We start from the raw sequence: 23,705 nt of genomic DNA on the forward strand, positions 1-23,705 counted from the left end.
TTTTCAAAGAAATTAACTTTTATTTGAAAGGAGACTTTCCCCCCCACATGTATCATCTACGGACTCTATTATAATAGCCTGCTTAACCAATGTGCCAATACCATTAACAGCAAATTATACAACTGCTCTATGTAATAAATAAGGGTTGTCCTTCACTGATTAAGGGAATACTTAAAACTTCAATAATTTTAACACAAAAATCACACTTTAAGTTTGTAAAGTTTAACAGATATATTTAAAATACAACATGTTTTGAAGGCATCCACAAGTTTTTCATCTCTAAAAAGTGACTTAATTTTTAGGGTTCAAAAATTACATTCTTCAAAAGAAATAAATGTCCAAGCATTTTCTTCTAAAGCTTTGAACTTTCTACACTCAACTATGTGACTGTTCCATGCCACCCCAGACAAACCTGACATGACTGAACTACTTCATATGTTACTATCTTCCCCAAAACAAAGTTAAAATCAAAACAAAACAAAAAATGAGTCTGTCATAAATGCAGATTTTCTTTTGGGGGCTGGGGGTGGGGGTGGGGCGGGGGGGATCAGGAATTGAACTCAGGGCCTTGTGCTTGCCAGGCAGGAGCTATACCGCTGAGCTATATCCCCAGCCCCAAATGGAGATCTCTAATAATTGTCTAATACAATGTGTGACACAAAGGTTTCCCTCATGTGATTAGCTAGGAGTTAACCCTCCCTAAAGGCAGGGAAAAATCATTTACAAAGCATAACACTGGATTGTTTTTTACTCGATGTTTAACTAATCCAAATGACAATTACATCTGTAAGTGTATTGTAATAATAGGGGTGGAAAATAGCAACATAACTGACAAAATGTATATACTAAAACTTTTTTTTAAGGAGAACGAAGGCTAAGAAGCTTGGGGAAATAATAATTAAAAAAAAAAAAAAAAAAAGAGAGAGAGAATAAAGAAAATTAGGAAAAAAAGTCCTTAACTGCAACCATTCTGTTATCAATAGCGTCCTGAAAGAGAAAGTAACAAAAAAGTTAAAATGACTATGACTTAACTCGCCCAATGTTTTTCCAACTATTAACATAAGACACAACAAATATTTTAAAATAAGTCATTTAGAAATTAATTTTAATGATGCAAAGCTCACGTACTTGGGCTATAGGAACGAGATCTTGATCGTGATCTGTATCGGCTATAGTAAGGAGAAGGTGATCTTCTTCTGTAAAAAATGAAAGATACTTAGCATAGTACACCACCACTTCGGTGAGGCAAATGAAAATAAAGATTCCTCATCACTCAGAATAATGTACCCAAGAAAACCATTAAAAGTTCTGTGTCCCAATGGCACTAGAATACTAAGCATTTAACACAACAAATGCAGATAAACTTCTGTTCTTAAAAGTGTCATACACAATTCATATATGTAGTCCAGGCTGGTTTTAAACTCATGGTGATGATCCTCCTGCCTCAGCCTCCCAAGTGCTGGGATTACAGGTATGTGCCATGCCTGGCTATCAAGTTTTTTTAAAAAAGGATGAAGTCTCATTATGTTGCTTAGGATACCCTTCAACTTTTGGGCTCCACTGATCCTCCCAGCAGCTACTAATCAGCCACCACACCTGGCTCAAACACCCAGGTTTTAATTTATACACATTAAACATAAAAGTGTCATATAATGCTTCTATTATCCAGTCAGAAAAGGAAATCTCAAGTTGAAACATTACCTGTACCGGTAATCATAGTCTTCGTATCTGTCATACCCACGATCATATCCTCTATCATAGTAAGAATCTCGGCGTCTGCCACCACCACCACCTCCACCGCCGCCTCCTCCACCGCCACCACCACCACTACTGCAAAAAAGTGTAAAAAATTATACATCAGTGAAAATGATTAGCTTCTAGGAACATTTAATACAATTCGCCTTTTATGTCAAGTATCTCGCTTTACTGACTGCCATGGTATTGTTTTGGCTTCTTTATTAATTACATGCTTTCACAAAGCACTCTAAACTAAACTCTATAGTGAACTGTTTACTAACACACTGCTCAAATCATCAGGACTTTTTCAATGAGGTGAAATAAAACACTGTATTGGGAAACAGTACCAAATGCTAAAATTATGCCTATGACTAACTGAAAAGTATACCTGTCCAAAGAAGTAACCTACCCAAACATCAGAGAGAACCAACTCCTCTTTCCAATTTTAGTACACGTGCTGCTGAAGCAAGCTCAAACTAACTCGCCTTACACTGAGGGTTAGCACTCAGTTACAAGGTCTGATTAAACCTATGGCAGTGGATCTGAATGTAAAACCCTTTTGCTTGCTGTATTCCATACTTCTAACCATAAGGAACACTATACATATTTTAGTTTTCTACAGGGGCTTGTTGCCCAAACCCGCATTTTTCCCTCAAGTTTCAAATTAAATGGAAATTCCATTACTCTCAAGAAACACCTCTATTTTCTTTTTTTTTTTTTTGGTTTTTCTCTGGTACGGGGAACCGAACTCATGACCTTGCGCTTGCCAGGCAGGCGCTTTGCCGCTGAGCTAAATCCCCAGCCCCAAGAAACACCACTGTGAATACTGTTTTTTGGCTGTATATTCAAAAATTATAAAAACCCATTGTTTTAATTGTACCATTTCAAAAACAAAAAATCTGTCCTATGTATCCACACACTTAAGAACAAAAAAGAGAATAAATTTTCAAATGTATGATAATTTTCTAGTATTCAGTAATTTTTCTATTTGTACACTACCAAGAGAACAGCCAGGTACCAGGAATCAGACTTATGACCTTGCGCTTGCCAGGCATGCACTGTGCTGCTGAGCTATATCCTCAGCCCTGAAGTGAGTTTTAATTTATGCTCCTACTCAAATATATGCATAAAATAATGTATTTATACAGTATAATAAAACCAATGTATTATTTAAATACATCGTAAATTTTTAAAAAAGAAATAAATGATTCAAAGACTGTAACAAGTTATTTTAATTTACATGGAAAAAAAAATTGTATCTTCTAATTAATCCAAAATTCACACTTTTTTTGAGACAAGGTCTTACTACGTAGCTCAAGCTGGTCTTGGACTAGCTAATGTAGTCCAGGTTGGTCTCTAATACACAGAAACTCTCCTGTTTTGGCCTCCTGAGTACTGGAATTACAGCTATGTTCCACTAGGCCCAACTAAAAACTCCGACATTCTTTGGATTTCTGACTCTCACAGCTGAACTCAGGAAATCTGACTGGGGGGTGGGGGGTAGAGGGTGGGAGGTAGTGCTGGGGATTGAACCCAGGACCTTGCACACGGGTAGACAAGCTCTCTACCACTGAGCTACATTCCTAGCCCTAAGAAATCTGAAGCCTTACTGAGTTGGTCTGCCCATGTAGATGCCTGGTGTAGGTGTATGTGCTCTCTTGGTGATAGAATAATCCACACGAATTCTTCTGCCATCCAGCTCCATTCCATTTGCCCTTTCCATAGCCTATAAAGGAGAACAAATACAGAAAGTCATACTTTATTTCATCAGCCTTGCAGTAATTATTACTTAAAATTAAGCACAAGGTATTTGGAATCCAAATAAACTTAATTTTGAAAATGATGCTTGCAGAGAGCACTGCACAGACATTTCTAGACCTCTATAATGTCTAGAACTTAATTTTTTTCTTTTTTTGAGACAGGGTTTCACTTTCAGGCTGGCGTCAAACTCGTGGCAATCCTCCTGCCTCAGCCTCCTGAGTTCTGGGATTATAGACAGACGCCATCATGCATGGCTGGAACATAATTAACTCACCAAGAAGAAATGATGACCAAAGAGATACAAGCACACATTTAAGACACCTTTTTCAGCCTCTTGCTCAGAATGAAGCAATAAAGATATATGAATTAGCTGGGCCTGGTGGCGCACAACCGTAATCCCAGCACTGGGGAGGCTGAGGCAGGAGGAACATTGAGAGTTTGAGACCAGCCTGGGCTGTATACAAAGTGAGCTCACAGTCAGCCTGAACTGCATAGCGAGACCCTGTCTCAAAAAGACACACAAAAAAAAGATATATGAATTAAACCCACAAAGCACTGGGCAACACAGAAGCCTCTTTTTGGGTGCGGGGGGAGGGGGGGCACACAGGGGAATATGTGTCTCTCTAGCACCCTGGGTTGGTATCGAGCCTGTAATTTTTCCTACCTCTCATTCCTGAGTAGTTGTGATTACTGATATGTGACGCTACCATGCCTGTTTTTCCCCCTACCTTCCATTTTTTAGCACTGAAGACTGAATGCTTGGCCCTGACATTGAGCTACATCCCAGCTCTTCTTTTTTAAAATTTTGAGACAGGGTCTAAGTTGCTAAATTGTTGGGGCTGAGTCTGAAATTGTAATCCTCCTGCCTCAGCCTCCCAAAGTGCTGGCACTGCAGGTGGGTACCACACCTGGCTCTAGCTAATTCCTATTTAATTAAATCCCACCAACTCAAGGCTATACTTCCTGCTGGTCACAGAGGTACAGATCTGTAATCTAGGCTAGTAAGGAGGCTGAGAAAGGATTTGAGATGACACCAGCTGGCAGCTTAGTGAGTCCGTATTTCACAATAAAAAAGATGGGGGCTGGGGATATAGCTCAGCATGCAGCACTTGCCTGGCAAGCATGAGATCCTAAGTTCGATACCCAGTACCCACCAAAAAAAAAAAAAAAAGCAATACTCCTAGAAGATAAAGATTTTCTACTTTCAACTTCCAAATCAGAGTTTCTGCTGGGTATGGTGGCACACAGTTGTAGTCTTACCACTTGGGTGGCAGAGACAAAAGGACCGCCACCAGTCTGGGGGTAGCCTGATTACATACTGAGTTTAAGGACATCCTGGACTCCACAGTGAGACCCTGTCTCAAAAAAACCAAAACCATAATAAAAACAAATAAATAAAAATTCAGTGTTTCTAAGCTCCTTTTCCTCAAACTAGCGTGAGGAGTTTACACATACCAATTTTCATTTTATGCATGTCAATAGCCTTGAGTTTTGCAATGTAGACACTTCAGTTAAAGCATTTCAGAAGGTCTAGGCAAAAAGACTGGGAACAGTCACAGCTACAGAAAAGGAAGTAAAAAACTCAGTAACACTGTGTAATTCTGGGGTTGGTAGTACTGAATTTCAGTCCGGGTAACTCAAACTAAAAACTGCAGCTCAGTGGATGAGCCTACAAATAGTTTAGCCATTACTTAAATTGTTATATCGCCACCTAGTGAGCTCCAAGTAGAAAAGAAAATGCCTTTATACATTAGCTCATAGTCCCCACTTTGCCCTTAGGCATTAGTCACAATAAATACAATGATAATTTAGAATGATAATTTAACCACTTTAGCAAATGGAAATATTCACAAGAAGTTTTTAGAACCCATGTAGCCATTCTTATTTTATCCAGAAATAAAGCAAGAAGACAACTGAACCCAAGCCTTCACAGAGCTAGTCCCTCTTTTTTTAAAAATTTAAATTTTGAGACAGGGTCTCTCTAAGTCACTGTGTTACCCAGTCAGGGATCACACTTGTGATCCTCCTATTTTAGCATCCCAGAGTGCTGAGATTACTATGGTTGGCTCTACTATATTTTTTTCCTTCTTTTTGGAGACAGGGTCTTACTATGTAGCCCAGGCATGCTCTGAACTCAGAGATCCTCCTGCCTCAGCCTTCTAAGTGCTGAGATTAAGGTGGGCGTGGTGGTGCACGTCTGTAATCCCAGCACTAGGGAGGCTGAGGTAGGAGGATCTTGTTGTCAGTTTGAGACCAGCCTGGGCTACAAAGTGAGCTCAAGGCCAGCCTGAGCTGCACAGCAAGACCCTGCCTCAAAAAGCCAAAAAAAAAAAAAAAAAAAAAAGTGCTGGGATTACAGGTATGCAACCCCCCGCCAGCTGGCATGCTCTAGTATTTCTAAATTATACTTTTACCCTTTAATTGAGGATAGGAACAAATATATCATGCATATATAACGAAAAGAATTTATGATATTAAGGAATTAAGACATTAGATTGTTACATGACTTACAGTCAAAAGTATTACTTTGTTGGATTTATTCAGGGTTTCTGTCAACCTGCTGACTATATGCTGTGAAAAGTCATTCTGTATACACTACAGGATTCTCTCCACCTCCTTTTTAGATAAGGGTCTCACTGTTGCCTGACTGGCACGAAACTCCTAGGTCCAAATGGGCCTTGTGCCTCAGCTTCCAGAGTAGCTGGGACTATAGGTATGTGTGTCCATACCCAGCACACTGCAGTGTTGTAGAATGTTTAGTGAAATCTCTGGCTTCTACCCACTAATACCAATACCATTTATATTTCCCAAGTTTTTTTTGAGACAGGGTCTTGCTATGTAGTTCAGGCTGGCCTTGAACTCAGTGATCCTCTTACATCAGCCTCCTGAGTGCTAGGATTACCGAGTTCAGAGTTGGAATTAAACCAATTTTTGTTTTGATTGTTTATGTTACAAGTGTCAATGTTTTATTTTCAACTACAGAACACAGTGACAAATGAAGAATAGAAAAACAAGGTTCTGTACTTGGGGAGCTAATTATAGACACAAAATTATCAAGTTCCAAGCATCAAAATAGTTTTAAGAAAACACACACTTTACTTTTTCCATTAACTCAAACACAGCTCACTTACAACAAGGTCAGATTCCATTCAGGATATACCTATACCAGAAAGCTCAAGATGGAAACTCAAACTGTGGACATTCTAACGGAATGAGGCTGACTTTAAATCAGAGATAGAGAGAAAATAATACTTATAGAAACAGGAATTAAGTCTTTTTTTTTTTTTTTTCCTCCAGTCAAGCACACTAACCCAAGGGCCTCAGGCTAGCTAAGTCCTCTACCACTCAGGTATAGCCCCAGCCTGAAAACAGTTAACTTTTAGTAGTAATGCAATACCATTATCATGCATATCAAACAGTTTCAACATGAAAATTATAAAAACAAATTTACCTCTTTTGAGTCATCTATTCTCTCAAAATACACAAAAGCAAATCCTCGAGATCGCCCAGTTCGCTGATCATAAACCACATTGACACCACTCAAGGGTCCATATCGAGAAAATACTTCACGAAGATCTCTCTCTGTTGTGTACAAACTGAGGCCAAACACTCCAAGACAAGTATTGGGATCTGGATTCGCCTATTGAATAAAGATGTTAGTACAAGTTTAATTAAAAAACCAAAATAGCCATGCAAGGTAGTGCACTCCTGTAATCCCAGCATTCAGGAGGCTGAGTAGGAAGATTGCCACAAGTTCAAGGCCAGCCGGAAATAAAGAGCAGGTTCAAGGCCAGCCTGAACTGTATAGGGAGACCTTGTTTTAAAAAAAACAAATCAAAATACAACAGTACAATGCTTTGTTTAGAATATATACTGTTTCTAGTCATTTGGAAATAAGTGCTTCACTAATGAGCCACATCCTCAGACTCTTAATTTTTTTTGAGACAAGGTCTTGTTTTCTTCCAGGCTGGCCTTGAACTCCCATGCCAGCCTCCCACAGTGCTGGGATTATTAGGCATGTGCCACTACACCCAACTTTTCTTTTTTAAATTTTGAGATAGTCTTGTTAAGTTGCCCAGGCTGGCCCTGAACTTGCAATTCTCTTCTCTGAGCTTTCTTGCTATCACCCTAGCTGGAGGTAAGATTTTAAGAAAAACTGAGGCAGATAAAAAATCATTTTACAGTTCATACAACAATTCACTTTCTTTGGAGTAGTTTTGCCAGAGCCTGAATGAAAACATTCCCATTCTCAGCATGTATTCTATGAATTCATCCTTTGTATCCCTGATAGTTAACATTAAATGTGACTTCCTTGGAACCACTGATTTAGATACATCCATTTTTCCTTCTTTAGCAAGGATATTCTTTCAGTGTTCTCCTGATCCATATTTTAAAATTAAATATACAGATTTCTAACCATCAGTAAATACTGATGTACTACATCACAGTTAAATAAATGTCAGTCTTACGTGGGAGAAGCACATTGGCACAGCAGAAGGGCACAGAATCAGGCGGCCTATCAATACCTGGACTTTGTCAGCTAGCAAATTAAAATAAAAACACTTTAACATCACACATCCCCACACTCTGTGTGCTCATTCTGTAACATGACAGCCTGCTTCAGAGATGGTAGGAATATCACATATTGAACATAAATGTTAGCTATAATTACCACTTAGACTTTGGTAGTCTCTCTGTGCATTACTGGGGATCAAACCCAGAGGATTCACTGACCTATATCCCCCGACATTTTTTTTTTTGTTGTTGTTGGTTTTTCTCTGGTACCGGGAACCGAACTCACGACCTTGCGCTTGCCAGGCAGGCGCTTTTGCCGCTGAGCTAAATCCCCAGCCCCCTCCCCTGACATTTTTAATGTTTTTATAGAAAGTCTAAGTGGCCCAGGCAGGACTCAAATCTGTGATCCTTCCCTTTGTCAGTCTTCCAGGGTGCTGGGATTACAGGCATGTCCCAACACACCTGGCAGGATTTTGGTATTTTCTTGCCTTCTTTCCATTTTGGTGAAATGTATCATATTATTGTTCTCTCACCTCAGTTTCTGCTTTTCATTTTAATTCCTGGAACACAGCTCTCCCAATTTCTTTCTTTCTTTCTGAGACAAGGTCTCATTATGAAATTCAGGCTGACCTTGAGCTCACTTTGTGTAGCCTGGGCTGGCCTCAAACTTGCAACGATCCTTCTGCCTCAGCCTCCCGACTCACAAGTCCAGAAAAATATAGCTCCTCGGTAATAACAGGTGTCATGAAATATATATAGACTTCCTAAGATGGTGACATTTCCTTTATTAGCTTATCTGTAGCATGAGTGGTTTTCCTTTTTTTAAAAAATTCTGAAAGCTAAGGCAGTTAATTAAGGAATTTCTGAAGCATCACTTCTGAAATAATGACTTAACCTGGGCTGGTGATGTGGACCTGTAGTCCTGTTGAAGCAGGAGGGGGCAGCTTGAGCCTACGTTTGGACCAGCCTGGGTAACACAGTAAGACCCCCATCTCAAAACAAACAAAAGTGAAAAACATAGCTGGGCCTGGTGGCGCACACCCGTAATCCCAGCACTTGGGGCTGAGGCAAGAGGATCACCAGGAGTTCCAGGCCAGCCTGAGTTATACAGATTGAGTTTTGTTTTGAGACAATGAGATCCTGTCTCAAAACAAAAAACAAAACAGGAAGAAAAAGACAAAAACAATAGCTTCTCATAGAAGCGATATATTATGTTATCACTACACGGGAAAGAGAAAAACAAATAACTTCTATATCACATACCCTGCTTCCTGTATGTCTTCTGCGGTTAGACATTGGTGAGTGACTTCGGCTCCGTCGCCGCCGGTATTCTGGGGTATAGGACCTACTTCGAGAGCGTCTTCTATGTGAGTGAGAATGGGATCTGGATCGAGTGTAACGTCTATGAGAATGCCTCCTTGACCTCGACCTTTGAGAGAAATAAATTTAGGTAACAAAACCTGCAACACCTAGCAGCCTTCCTTATTCCAAGGATATATACATATATTCCTGCCTATTCACAGCTCCTCTGTCCTTTTTTATATAACGGAGATCAAAAAAACACTTTACCATGGAGAATATTCCTACTCTGTCCTTTTTCTTTTCTAAGAAAAAAGCAGTCTCGCTGGGCGTGGTGGTGCACCCCTATAATCCCAGCACTGAGAGGCTGAGGCAGGAGGATAGTTGGGAGTTCGAGACCCACCTGGGCTACACAAAGTGAGCTGAAGGCCAGCCTGAAATGCACAGGGAGACCCTCCCTCAAAAAAAAAAGAACAAAAAAGGTATTCTTTGTCTTATTCTCTGTATTCACTACAACCATCCTTCCTGTTCTCAGTCTATCCCTTTAACATTCCCTCCTTCCACTTTATAAACATGTTAAAGCTCCACTTTCTTTAAAAAAGAAAAGCAAAACATTACCATTGCCACAATAAAATTCTTAGATTCTTTTTTTTTTGGTTTTTGGTTTTTTTTTCCCGGTTCTGGGAACCGAACTCACGACCTTACGCCTGCTGGGCAGGTGCTGTGCTGCTGAGCTAAATCCCCAGCCCCCAAAATTCTTAGATTCTTGCAACCTTCTTCATATAGTTCTGTATTCCTTTGAATAGAAGTATTGGCTATAGATTCACTGCTAATTATTAGTTCCTTTCCAATCTTTCTTTAGCTTGTTGCAATCTAGTATTTGCTAAGTTAATTCATCAACATAAATATCCATCTATTTAACAGGTACTTTTTGGTCTCTACAATTAATCCAAAAATTTTTGTAATTTTACCATTCATATAATTCATTCTTAATTAAACTCACAGAGACTAGTGACGTTAGTCACAGAAAATAACTTCTATGAAGCAGCCAATAAATGTTATAAATTCTAAGGGCCACAAAGCTTAAAAAGAGCATAAAAGCACAAGATGGAAGAGAATAAAACTAATGAAGGCAGATTATAAAACAAAAGGCAACAAGCAATACAGCTGGGAGATTTAACAGCATTTGCTAGGTAGACAGGGAGGACTGCTCTAGGAATAGCAAGAACAAAAGTTCTTTGGCAAGAGGACAGGGAGAGAGCCAGGTATTGGTGGTATATTCCTGTAATCTCAGCTACTTGAGAGGCTATGGTGAGAGGATCCCAACCAAGTTCCAGGACAGCCCGGGCTACTTAGAGAAATCCCATCTCAAAGCAGTAACCAAAAAAAAAGGGGGTGGGGGTATAGCTCAGTGGCAGAGCACTTGCCTAACATGCATGAGGGCATTACCAAAAAAAATCAACAATAAATGATGAAGACATGAAATCTAGAAGGAATTAGGATATTTAGAAACTAATTGTTTTTTTATTTTAAAAATAAAAGGAGGAAAACATTAACAGACAGACAACCTTTTACAAAATAGCAAAAGAACAGTATAGACAATACAGAGTTACAAACAAAGTGGTGGGAAATTAACAATGCTTGTTGTATTACATATTGATATCTTCAAAGTGATTTCTCATGAAAACAGAGACATGCAATATCGATCAATAAAGGACTCAATGACAGTTAGAAACTAATTATTAATTATTGAGATTAATACTGTGTACTTTTTGTTTTGAAAGTATTAGTGATTGAACCCAGGGCTTTGCACAGGATAAATAAGTGCTCTACCAATGAGCTGAACTATGCCCCCACCCCCAGCCAATTCAGAGACTAACTCATGTAAATCGCCCAGACTTGGTCTCCAATTTGCAGTCCCTCTGCCTCAGATTCCCAAGCATCTGGGATTAACAACTGTGCAAATTTTTGAAAAGGTGAAGGTTTCTGAGACACCTTCTGGGAAAGAAAATAATAAGTGGTCTACTATCTAAAAGTAATTATTTGGGGGTAATGACTGGAGGTATGTATGAAGAAAACTTGGGTTTGAGCAATACACCAAGCAGGGTATTCCCCATTTTCCTCAGTAGCACTAATTTATAGCCCAACCTGCTATTTAAAATGTTGTTACTTTTAAATAGGAATGAAAGCGAGACATTAAAAATACTTCCAGAATTACCTTTTCCTCAAATCAGTGACAAATATGGGAAAAAATTAAGAGGAAGAGAGTAACGAGCATGTGCACAATACAAAGTAAAAACACGCTCATTTCCTATTTCTGTACCCAGATTCTACCCAGCATTATTTCTCCACATGTGGACTTAATGAAATATGTGAATGGTCAGTAAGTATAGCATGGACTGGATCTTGGGCTTAGTAAAGAAAACACTATCACTGTGAACCTCAAGAGAAATACAGCCTTTTAACTGATTCTTCTGCTCCTTTGCAAGCAGATTCTATTCAAAGACATTTCATTTCCAGGTTTTTCTTTTGTTTTTTTTTTTCTGTCTTTCTGAGACAGGGCCTCACTATGCAGTTCAGGCTGACCTTGAACTCACTTTGTAGCCTAGGCAAGTCTCGAACTCACAACGATCCTCCTGCCTCAGCCTCCTGAGTGCTGGGATTACAGGTGTGGGCTGCTAGGTCCAGCCTATTTATTTAAATTTTGAGAAAGGGTCTCATTAAGTTGCCTAGGCTGTGCTACAACTTGTCATCTTCTTGCCTTTGTCTCCTAAAGTGCTTATAGGTGTTTGCTATACTTAGTGCTATCCGGGTTTTTAAAAATTTTTGTTGCACCCAAGAATACCCACGCTATTTGATACGGTGAATCATGCAGCGCATCACTGAAGTTTTTGTTGTTGTCATCATCTGGGGCTTTTTCTTCTCTCCATTTTACACCTGACCAGAGTTCTAACTCAAATGTAAGAGTTAAAACATTCTGATAAAGGATGTATGGAATGTAAATCTTAAAAGCTGTGGTAGTATCCAATAGATTAATTGTACTTAAAGATGATTTTTATCAAAGCATTTATCTAGAATATATTATTCACTACTAAGTTCTGCAACCCGAGAACGTCTTGAATTTCTACACAAAATACAGCCAAATAGGGATGTGACAAAACCCATTTGCTGGAAAAACAACATATAAAATCATTTTAAGTATTACCTTAAGGACACTTACCGGGATTTGGATCTTGATCGAGAATGGGATTCAGAGTGTTTGGAAACCCTTGATGGACTACGAGATCCTGACCTGCTCTCCGATTTTACACGAGCAGGAGTTCCAGTTGGAGATTTTGACTGAGAGCGAGACTCCTAACAAAGAAGACAGTATTACAAATGGCACTGGTCACGTAGATGCCTAACACCTAACATTTAAAGTACCGTAATTATTTATATTGATTGCTCCTGAAAAACAAATGGTTAGGCAACACCCTCCAGAAAAAAATTTCAGCTCATTAATAGCCCATTGTTAATACTGCTAACTGTCCTCAATAATTCCCTACTTGAACCAGATCACCAATTCTCTATTAACTAAGTAATCATGCAAATTCATCTACAACTTGATCATACAGACACTGGAACATAAACCATACATTTACTTAACCTAGGACCCATTCATTCTTCCAGATTCTTTTAATTCTACTTCACTCTTGCTTTCTACTTCTCTTCATTCTTCATTTTTTCATTTTTCATACTTCGTGTATTCTTCCCCAATTCAAACAATTCAAAATAGCCTTAAAAAAAATATTCAAGTGCTTCTATCTGACCAATCTTCTGTTCAATTTTTTCCCCCATTCAATTTTAATTTTCTGATCTTTAATACTTTTCATTAGCCTTCTTTTATCTTGATTTATCTTCCACATTCTTGGAAAAAACTCTTCAATTTCTTCACGAACATTAACCTTAATGGAAAAAGAACATTTAGTATATTTAAGCACGTGGGGATTATAAAACTCTGCTGGAGTTCAGAATGTTATCTACCAAATGGAAAAACCAGCAGGTAAAGTGCAAATCACTAGTTTATTTTTTTTTTAAAACAATTTAATAGTTTTTAAAATTGCTCAATAGTGTAGTTTCTAACAAAAGAGAATTTATTGATTTTTCTAATTTTTCCCCATACTCTTTACCCTCCTCCCCTTTCATGTTTCATTCTTGTTCCTAAAATGTAAACAATATATTTAATTCAAACATAAATCTAATATGAACTGCAAACCCCCAACTAAGTGTTACATTTTCACTACTGTATGACCTAAAAATTCTTACTGATCTCAGAATAAGTTTTGAGCTTTCACTAAGTCATGCTAAGAAACCAAGATATAATTAAAGCAAAGCACCCCAGCCAAAACAGTTGTACACAACTATCTAAACTCACATATAGCACACATGCCCAAGATCAAACTTAGATTAGCAAAATTAACAATCTCTCCCAATATTTTATCTGACCACTTTTCTTTGCTCAAGCAGACTTAACCAGAAAGTTATCTTCTGTAGACAAGCATCTTGAAAAACTATGGGGAAAGAGGAAGCACAGATTTTTAAAGAACATTTCCCTCTGACTTGTAATATTAATACATTACATACACACATACATCCCACTTCTTTAGTGATTGTATTTCCTATAGCAAAATTGATTTCTGAAAAAGTTGGGTATAAATCAAAACTTTAAGAGTATTATTTGTAACTGATTAAAGGCTTCCTTGACAGATATGATAAACTTACGACCAAAACAGAATGGACAATTTCTCCATTAAAGCCTTTCACACAAATTTTCACTTATGTCATGAGACTATTACACAACTTTAAAAAATTTCTTCAAGTTTTAAATTCAAAAGATTAAGAACTGTAATAATGCTGGTAGGCCTTTGCATTTTTTAAGATGAAAACAAAATAGTTGCCTTTCTGTTCAGTACCACTCTTTACCATTTAGCTACTCCTGTATCTCACTATATCTTAGATATTTGTCAAATTCTTGGACAGATACCTGGAGCAGCATTTTCAGTACTTAAAAAGAAAAAAAAAGACTGGTGTAGCATTCATTTATGCTACTGTTGAACGGTAGTTTTTGGAACAGTATCTATGAATATTACCACAGCCTTCGTAACACAGATACATATATATATATATACACACACACACACACACACCAGAAAGCTTTGCTGTGAAACATTTAATTTTAGGAAATAAAAATAATGTTAAAAGTCTAAAATTTACTTTTCCCCTCATCTTGCTAAAGATTTTCCCCCACCTTGCTAAACACAAGGCTGGAATTTGCAATGCTCCTTGCCCCAGCCTCCTACAATGGAAAACTTACTATTAAATGTTTATCTCTCTCCAGTACTGGGGATCGGGCCCAGGACTTTGCACTGGGCTACATCCCCAGCATTTCTTTTTTTTTTAAATTTTTGACACTGAGGCAGAGTCTCACTAAATTGCCCAGGCTGTGCCTGAACTTGGTATTCTTCTTGCCTCAGAGTACTGGGATTACAGGTGTGTCACCATGGGCTGGCTCTGGATGTCTTTTAAAATGACATCCACAAATTTAAAAAGGTTTGCCTTTTATTATCCAAGGTGTCACAAATACCTAATCTTCTTTGTTGTCTGTCCTTCTATCACCAGATCTGAAGCTATATGAATTTCTTTCTGGAATCACTCAAGGTTAAGGAAGCCTACTTAGCTTTCTTTAATTTCTATATCCTACACCTGTCAGTAAAATTAAAATAATAAGCTACCATGTAATTCTTCAAGAATATTTTACTATAATACCAAAATATGGCACATCCCTGTAAGAGCTCTGCACAAAAGGCGGTCATATTTACCATTTTAAAGTAACTTATTTTTCAAACATGGCTACCAAATAAATGACATTTTCACTAAATTCTGCATTAGAAACCAGGTTACAACAAGTCTTTTATGAAAGACATGCTAGACAATACTTTTCCACTGCTGACCCGTCGTCTTTTTTTTTTTTTCGGTCTTTTTTGAGACAAGAGTCTTGCTATGCAGTTTAGGCTGGTCTTGAGCTCACTTTATAGCCCAAGCTAGTCTGGAACTCACACCAATCCTCCTGCCTCAGCCTCCCCAGTGCTGGGATTACAGGTGTGCACCACCACGCCCAGCTGACCTGTCTGCATGATGAAAAAATTTCAACTATTCAGTTTTTGAGACTAGATCTCACTGTCACCAGGCTGATCCTGAATTTATGGGCTCAAGTGATATTCCTGTCTCAGCTTCCCGAACAGGAATATGCATGCTACCATGTCTAGTTAATTTAACTCTTTAAAGAAGACATTCAGAAACTATATAACCAAATTGAGAGCAGAAAAAAAAAAAATTAAAGGGAAAGAAGTGGTCTCTGCCTTGTTATCACTAGAATACTAACCTGTTCTTAAAACTGTCTGGTCAAATTTTATAAATTCCTCAACAACCTTGCCTCTGTATTCAACAACCATTAAAAACACACTCCTTCAGTAAAATGGGAAGATTAATGAGTCCACCAAACTACTATCACATTTTTTGGCGGTACCTGGGATTGAACACAAGGCCAATACTGAGCTACACCTCAGCCTTTTATTGGTTGTTTTTTTTTGTTTTTTTAGACAGGGTCACCCTACATAGCCCAGGCCAGCCTTAAACTCTCGGCAATCCTCCTGCCTCAGCTTCTCAAGCGCTGGCATTACAGGTTTGAGCCACCACTCTTGGCTATCAGGCTTTTTAATAGCACAGATTTAACAGGAATCTTCAATAGGCTTCTAGTCTAACTTACACACTATAAATCAAAAGCCAGGCAGAAAGTTCTTAAGCACAACTCATTTGAACAGGTTTGTTTTGTTTTGTTTTGTTTTGTTTGATGCCTGTTACACTTACACATACACACACACACACACAGTAGCAGAACCTAATTCCTACACTAAGCAATAACTGCAGCCTTTAATGCAATTATAGATGACAAATTCCAACAATATACATATGCTTAGTATTTAATACTAATTAAAAATAAAACCAAAACCCCAAACAACAAAAACCACCATAAATGCTATTCTATATGTACAGTGGGCCCTTGACTTACAAACTCAATTCATTCCCAAGGGCTGGCTGTAACTCAAGTTGTCAACTGAAGGCTGGGGTTCCTCTACAGAGCCTTCAACGTCTCTCTCCTGGATACACACAGATTTCAGTGTCCCTAGAGAGACACTGGCCCAGGATCTCTCAATTAACCCCATACAGGAAAGGATGCTGTAATGTTCCAGAATTCTTTAAGGGTTAAATGTGTATCTGAGACCATCTGGAAGCACAAGTGTCTGGCATTCAGGTCATAACTCAAGACTTTGTTCATAAGTTAAAACTAAAACGCCAGTCACAACCCAAGTTGTTCATATGTCAGGCCAGTCATAACTTCGAGGGTCCACTGTAACCAATTCCTATTTATCTGTTATGGCCAGGCAAATTCTATGCCAGACAATCATGCCAAACTTATACAAATTCTATATAAAAATAACAAACTTGTAAAACTTCCTAAAAATGTGTTTCTCTACTACTTTTAAAACTGGAGATGGAGAGTTCCACTGAAATATACTACCTAATTTAAATTGTGTCCCCAAAGAGGAAAGAATGTACTTAAGATTACCTAAATTTCTGATTATATTTATTACACTATAAACATTATCCTCCACGACTTAAGAAAAAATCTTCTGTATTTACTCAATTCTATTTTCTGTTTACAGAATAACAATTCTGCCTCCTTCCTTTTGAGTATGATAGAGGCATTTCTTTTGTAGATTATTAGGCTGATAAAAAATACTTCCAGTCAGTCTTTTCTTAAATCTAACTGGTAGAGAGCAAGTCTTTAGAAAGAAAAAATGATTGCTCACAGCATTAGTTAATTTCAAACCAGATGTGGTGTCGCAAACCTATAATCCCAGCACTTGGGAGGCTGAGACCAGCATGGGCTATGTAAGCCAGTTCAAGGCCAGGGTCTCACACTACATAGTGAGACCCTATCTTAAAAAGAAAAACAAACAAAACAAACAAACAAACAAACAAGACCCCATGAATTTCTCCCTTTTTAAGACCATAAATGTTTGCTTCACTTTGTTAAAGTGGTCTCTATCTGCAAAGATCTACAGATATTCTGGAAATTATGATTTAGTAATTGACTTTTATAATCATGTTTAAATTCATACCACAATTGTGAAGTCACCTGTAGAATTTATAATCTATATAGATCTGCTAGTGTATATATGACAAAAGAAAAAAAATTTTTTTTTTGAGACAGAGTCCTGCTACATAGTTCAGGCTGGCCTTGAACTCATTATGTAGCCCAGAATGGTCTCAAACTCATTATGGAGATGGTCTTACATCAGCATCCTATATTACCACACCTGGCTTTCCCCGCCTAGTATGAGGAACTCAACTCAGGATATTTGTATTAAACTATATCTCAGCTTTCAAAAACTTTTTTGAGACAGGGTCTTGCTAAAGTCATTAAATTGTCCAAGCTGGGCTCAAACGTGCAGTTCTCTTGCCTTAGCCTCCCAAAGTGCTGGGATTACAGCTGTGCACAACCATGTCTCAAAATAAATTGTAATGTTCAAAAAGCTAGTGTATAAAGTGATTTCAAAAGTAGAAAAAACAAGATTATATCATCGAAAGTGCATTAGCTGTATCAAAAGCCAAAAAATAGCAAGTAAACCAAATTACCAAGACCTAGTTACAGCATTTGCTTATATTCTCATTTTCTGGTGTCTTGGAATATTTATGAATCTTAAATAATGTTAAATGGCAGGGCTCTTTTTTCAATGAAAAACAAAAAACAAAAAACAAACTATTCTTCCCAGGTAGGGCCTACTTATTCATACCTTTAGTGAATAGCACAACACAAAGATTACACATGAGTATATATTACACTACTATCAAGGGGGAAGGAGGAACCACATTTCTTTCAGTATTTTTTCAACTTTTTTAGTGTTTCCAATCTCTTCCTCATCTGTTATTATTTTTTAAAAAATCTCCACTTCTGTCCTGCTAAATGTTTGGACATGTGAATAAATAACAATCAGTATTAATTCACTTAGCATGGGGGCAATGCACACCTTTTACAAAGGTCCCATGGTTAGGAGATACTTAAGCACCCACTGATACTATCAAAGGCTTTCAGTCAGGCAGATTCTAGGAAACCACCTATGGTGATTATTCAAATCATTCCACACTCATGACACAAGGGTCATATCACAAGTAAGTAAGTTCAGGTCATTTACAGAAGTCCACAGACAAAATCTATTTTGTTAAAAAAAAATCATCTCTAAATATTTAAATCTTTTGATATTCCTTCAGATCTCAAGGATCTATTCTCATTTTAAAAATGGTACAGGGCCAGGGATATAGCTCAGTGGCACAAGTGCCTGCCTGGCAAGCACAAGGTCCTGAGTTCTATCCCCAGTACCAAAAAATAAACAAATAAATAAATAAAAATGGTACAAAGTATAGGCATCTAAAACATCTGTAAAATTATAGTTAAAGCCATCGTGAGTATGCTTACACTGCTTCTTTTCAAAACCCTTTTCTATGGAGCAAATTAGTGCTCTCCTCTGAAAGAATCTCAAATTTACAAATTTGAACTTCACGATTATTTCCTGTCATGTGCAGTGGCACACACTTTCAATTCCAGCCCTTTGGAGGTCAAATCAGAAGGATCAAGAGTTCAAAGCCAGCCTGGGGTACATGTTGAGTTTGAGGCTAGCCTCCACTACACAGTGAGACCTTGTCTCAAAACAAAAACAAGAAATTTTTCCTTTAGTTTGCAAACTCTCCTTGAATGAGTGAGGGAGAAAGAACAATTTTAAAATTGGATAAATGACAGTATTCAACTTTAGGAAAATAAACTGAACCCAAGGTAATACTCAGGTTTAATGCTATCCCTACTCCAAGAAAGGAAAGCTTTACCCATATAATAGGTTGATTTAATGATGTATAAAACCAAACTGAGGGTGACCATGTTTTTAAAGCCTAGTCTTATGACATCATTCATATTAAAAGTTTTACACAAATATTTAAACCCCAGTTTAAAGAAAAAACTGGTCAATTTACCAAGCCTTTTTTCTTTTTGCAGTACTGGGGGGCGTGTTGAATTCAGGGTCATCACACTGAACTACATCCCTAGCCCCCTTAAAATTTGTTTTGAGTCGAGGACTCAACACTAAGATGCCCAGGACAGACTCAAATTTGCAATCCTCTTAGAGTGTTGGGATTATAGGTACTTGCCACCACCACTTCTGGTCATTACTTTTATTATTAACAAATCTAATTTCAGAGAAGGTGGGGAAAAAAAATCCTCCCATATTCTTTTTTTTGTTGTTGTTTTGTTTTTTTTTTTTTTTTTAACAGGGTCATGCTATGTAGTCCAGGCTTATCTTGAACTCATTATAGAGCTCAGGCTGGCCTCCACAGTGCTGAGCCTCTAGGATTATAGGTGTGCCCTACCACACTTGGATCCATATCACTTCTGTTCTTTAACAACATACACCTTTCAGTTCCAAATTAGTACTGATAAATCTCTTTTCCTTTTCTTGTATCATCCAATCATCTCTTAAGGAGAGGGAGTACCTTTAGGAGTTCTGTGCGAGCTGGGGGGAGTAGTACTGGAGTTTGAACCTTTGAAGCCTTTGCACTGAGCTACATCCCCAGACTTTTCAATTTTTTATTTTGAGACAGGGTGTTGCTGAGTCAATAAATTGTACAAGATGGAAAACTTGTGCTTTCCCCTGCCTCAGCCTTCCTGAGTGCCAGGGATTACAAGCATCTACTACCACTCAAGTATTTTAAAAATATTCCAGCTAGTCAAGAAGCCTCAACAAGACTTGCAAGGCAGACAAGAAGCAGCAGCACAACAAAGCATATTACAAAGTTTAATTTCCATTCTTCTTCATATGTATCTGTCTGTCTTTCTACCTGGGTTTTTGAGACAGGGTCTCGCGCTGTAGTTCAGCCAGGCCTTGAACTCACTATGTAGCCCAGGCTGGCCTCCAACTCGCAGTGATCCTCTTGCTTGAGCCTCCAAAGTGCTGGGATTACACATATGCACCACCATGCTCCACATCCCTCATCTTTTATACAAAAGGCACTAGAATTTTTTTGAGATCAAAATCTTAATTTTAGCTGAAGCTGTATTAAGCAAAGCAATCTTTTTTTCTTCCAGACAGGGTCTCACTGTGTAGTTTAGGCTGGCCTTGAACTTGCTGTATTATATATAGCCCAGGCTGGCCTCAAACTTAGGGCAATCCTCCTGCCTCAAGCTCCCAAGTACTGGGATTACAGGTGTGAACCACCACACCAGGCAACAATTACTTTCTGAACACAACACACAAACCACGCAAGTGCCCAATTTATCCCCAGCTCCAAAGGACACTTCCACTTACGGCATTTGTAAACTTGATCTGTGTTCCAAACTGCTTAGAACACACAGCCAAAATAAAAAACATTCCTAGCTATAGCCAGCTCTTGAAACACTGCGTTTCAACTCATCTTACCTAAACAAAATTCAGCCAATTATCTTTTCTTCCCTTAAATTCTTTTAGTCTAGTTCTTTAACATGAGACATTAAAATGGAAAAACTAGCTTCGGAACTACTTTTAGCAAATTCCATTAATGGCTCTGAGACACAAGGGCATTGTACTCTTTGCAAAAGTAGTAAAAATACATACAGTAGGGGGCTGGGGATTTAGCTCAGCAGCACAGCGCCTGCCTGGCAAGCCAGCGCAAGGTGGTGCATTCGATGCCCGGTACTGGGGGAAAAAACAAAAACAAAAACAAACAAACGAACAAACAACACACCCCCAAAAACATACAGTATAGTGTGAACTAGAACTTGCCTCAGATTCCTGGCTGAATGGTTTTCTGAGTCTCAGTACTTAATTTCTAAATTGCAAGATTATCATGAGCTGTAAGTTAAAAAATGTATCAAAGATATTGGGGTATAAGATCCTAAAATGCTGTAAAAGGACGCATTATTATTATTTTTTTTCCGGTACTGGGAATCAAACTCACAACCTTGTGCTTGCCAGGCAGGCGCTGTGCCGCTGAACTAAATCCTCAGCCCCGGAGGCATTATTAATAATGCTGTTTCTTCAATGTTTCGTAGCTTTTAAAATGTTTCCACCTAATTCTAAATACTGTTTCTTACTGAGATGGTATTCACATAGACTCCATTATATACTGTAGATAAATGATGTTGTAGTTCAAGTGCCAACTTCATATATTAGAGGCAATCTCTCACTAAAGAATTCCTACAGAGGGAAAAACACCAAAACTAGTTTGTCAATCTCCACAAACACTTCTGTAGCCCTTATATTTGAGTACTGACCTGTCAATGTTTTAATTTTAGTAAAAATAAGCTTGAAGCATATCTACTGAAACAACCCAACATATAGTATTTTAAAATCCTTTTATGAGCCTAGGTTGTTACCTTTAGACATCTTTATATAGAAACACAAGAACATAGACGTCGTATTACATAAAAATACATCTTATGGGTTACATAAAATGCTGGATTAAGGTCAGCAGAAAAAGATCATTATTTTATTTTTTTGGTTTTTTTCCGGCACCAGGAATCGAACTCAAGACCTTGTGCTTGCCAGGCAGGCGCTGTGCCGCTGAGCTAAATCCTCAGCCCCAAGATGACTATTTTAAAAAAAGCAAATGCACTTAATATTAGATCACTTCAAGAAACAAGGTCGTCTGTAGGAAAGCTTCTAGCGTTCTTCTAATTGTTTAACCAATTACAAGCAAAACAATGACCTCAACCTAAAAAACAGGTGAGTCTAGAAGTATTATCCAGTCTGCTAATTTGATTTACACTGAAATATACTTGGGTAGCACCCATGGAAAAACATTTTTTATGACACGAAGTGACAAAAAAATAAAAACGCCCTTTTCGATGAAATAAGTTGTTAATGCCTAAACAAATTTAAAAAATAGGTGGGAATCTTGTATGATACCTCCTTAAATAAGTAAAGTGATAATTACCTAGGTCTTCCTTCACTAGATGCCAAATTAAAAGGAACTAAAGGAATCCGTTACCATTATTCAACCCACAAACCAAACCAAACATTAAAAAAAAAAAACAACTTTTAAGTTAATCTGAAATAAAGATGAATGGATAGAGAAAATTTCTTCCTATATCTACCTAAACAAGAAACACAACTACCATCAAATATTTTTATGCAGCTCTTAAAAATTTCATTGGGACAATCAGTACACTATCCTAAAAAATAAAATAAAGAGGTTCAAGTAAGTCCATGGTCCAAATTTATCTTAAAAACAATCTTAAATCTAGTCTTTTTGGGTTTCTATCCCATTACTTTATTTAAAGAAAATTTTTTTGGCACCAGGAATCCAACACAGGGCCTATAGCGTTTACTCGGCAGGCGCTGCGCTGCTGAGCTACATCCTCGGCCCGCTTTGCCATTACTTTCAATCTCTTTCCTCACCCTTCTGATTTGACCGAAGGATGTATTATGAATTTCCAAAAGCCACAAATAGATTCCCTCCAGCATACCCTTCCAGTGTTCCTCTGCGTTTCCCCTAGTGACTATTCAAACTGCCTGAACGTGCCGCCTGGGGCTTTTGTTTTCTTTTCAGGGTTTCACGTTCATTCACTTCCACCAATTTCCACTACTAGGCTAACTTCAAAAATAAAAGCCCCAAACACGCACATCGTTCTAGGATAGGAAGGTGGAGGATAACATATTCTTTTGGATTTTATGTTTACCCGACCCCAAAGAATGAAAACTTCCTCCTGAGCCCTCTTTCCTGGGGGCGGAGTGGGAAGAAACTGGGGAGCGCGCGCCTGCAATGTTTAGGTAAACTTTAAGAGCAGTATTTTTAAGACTGAGCCATGACATTCGTTCGGTTATGTAAGAGTAAAGACAGACAGACTGGGCCTTCATTTCTTTTCTAACCGTAGAAACCTGTAGAGGTGTGGTCTGCCTTTAGATGCAAGATTACAGGAAGGAAAGTATTACAAGATACATAAAAAGAAAGCCAGCCAGCATCGAAGAACTAGAGAGAGCAGGCGTGAGAGCATCGTCACACTGACTCTGAAGCGCGGGGACAGGGAAGAGGCCCCGGGAGGGCTCCTCGCGCGGCTTCCCCTCACAGCTCCCGTCTTAGCGCGCTTAAGCGTCGGCGCGGGGGTCACTAACCACTTCACCGGGCTCGTCCCACCTCCAACCTCAAGGCTTTCGCCCTGTATAGACGCAACGCCGCCGGTTCCAACAGAGACGCGGCCGCTCACTGCAACAGAGAGCCAGGGAGACACAGGCCCCGCCAGTGCGCGCCGGCGGCTCCCGCCCGGCGGC

General features: G+C 38.5%; 1 protein-coding gene across 1 annotated transcript in view; it reads right to left on the bottom strand.

Annotated features, from left to right (window-relative positions):
* Window positions 1-23,705, bottom strand: part of Tra2a (transformer 2 alpha homolog (Drosophila)) — a 24,480-nt gene continuing 775 nt past the window's right edge. The window contains exons 2-8 of the mRNA XM_005377400.2: window positions 12,533-12,666; window positions 9,277-9,442; window positions 6,950-7,138; window positions 3,348-3,463; window positions 1,702-1,830; window positions 1,129-1,196; window positions 1-987 (exon numbers count right to left, since the gene is read on the bottom strand). Coding sequence (XP_005377457.1) covers window positions 977-987; window positions 1,129-1,196; window positions 1,702-1,830; window positions 3,348-3,463; window positions 6,950-7,138; window positions 9,277-9,442; window positions 12,533-12,666 — 813 coding nt within the window. The 3' untranslated portion in view covers window positions 1-976. The remainder of the gene's footprint in view (window positions 988-1,128; window positions 1,197-1,701; window positions 1,831-3,347; window positions 3,464-6,949; window positions 7,139-9,276; window positions 9,443-12,532; window positions 12,667-23,705) is intronic.

This window comes from Chinchilla lanigera, unplaced genomic scaffold (genome assembly GCF_000276665.1).
Source record: "Chinchilla lanigera isolate Chin_1 unplaced genomic scaffold, ChiLan1.0 scaffold00009, whole genome shotgun sequence".
NCBI classification, from domain to species: Eukaryota; Metazoa; Chordata; class Mammalia; order Rodentia; family Chinchillidae; genus Chinchilla; species Chinchilla lanigera.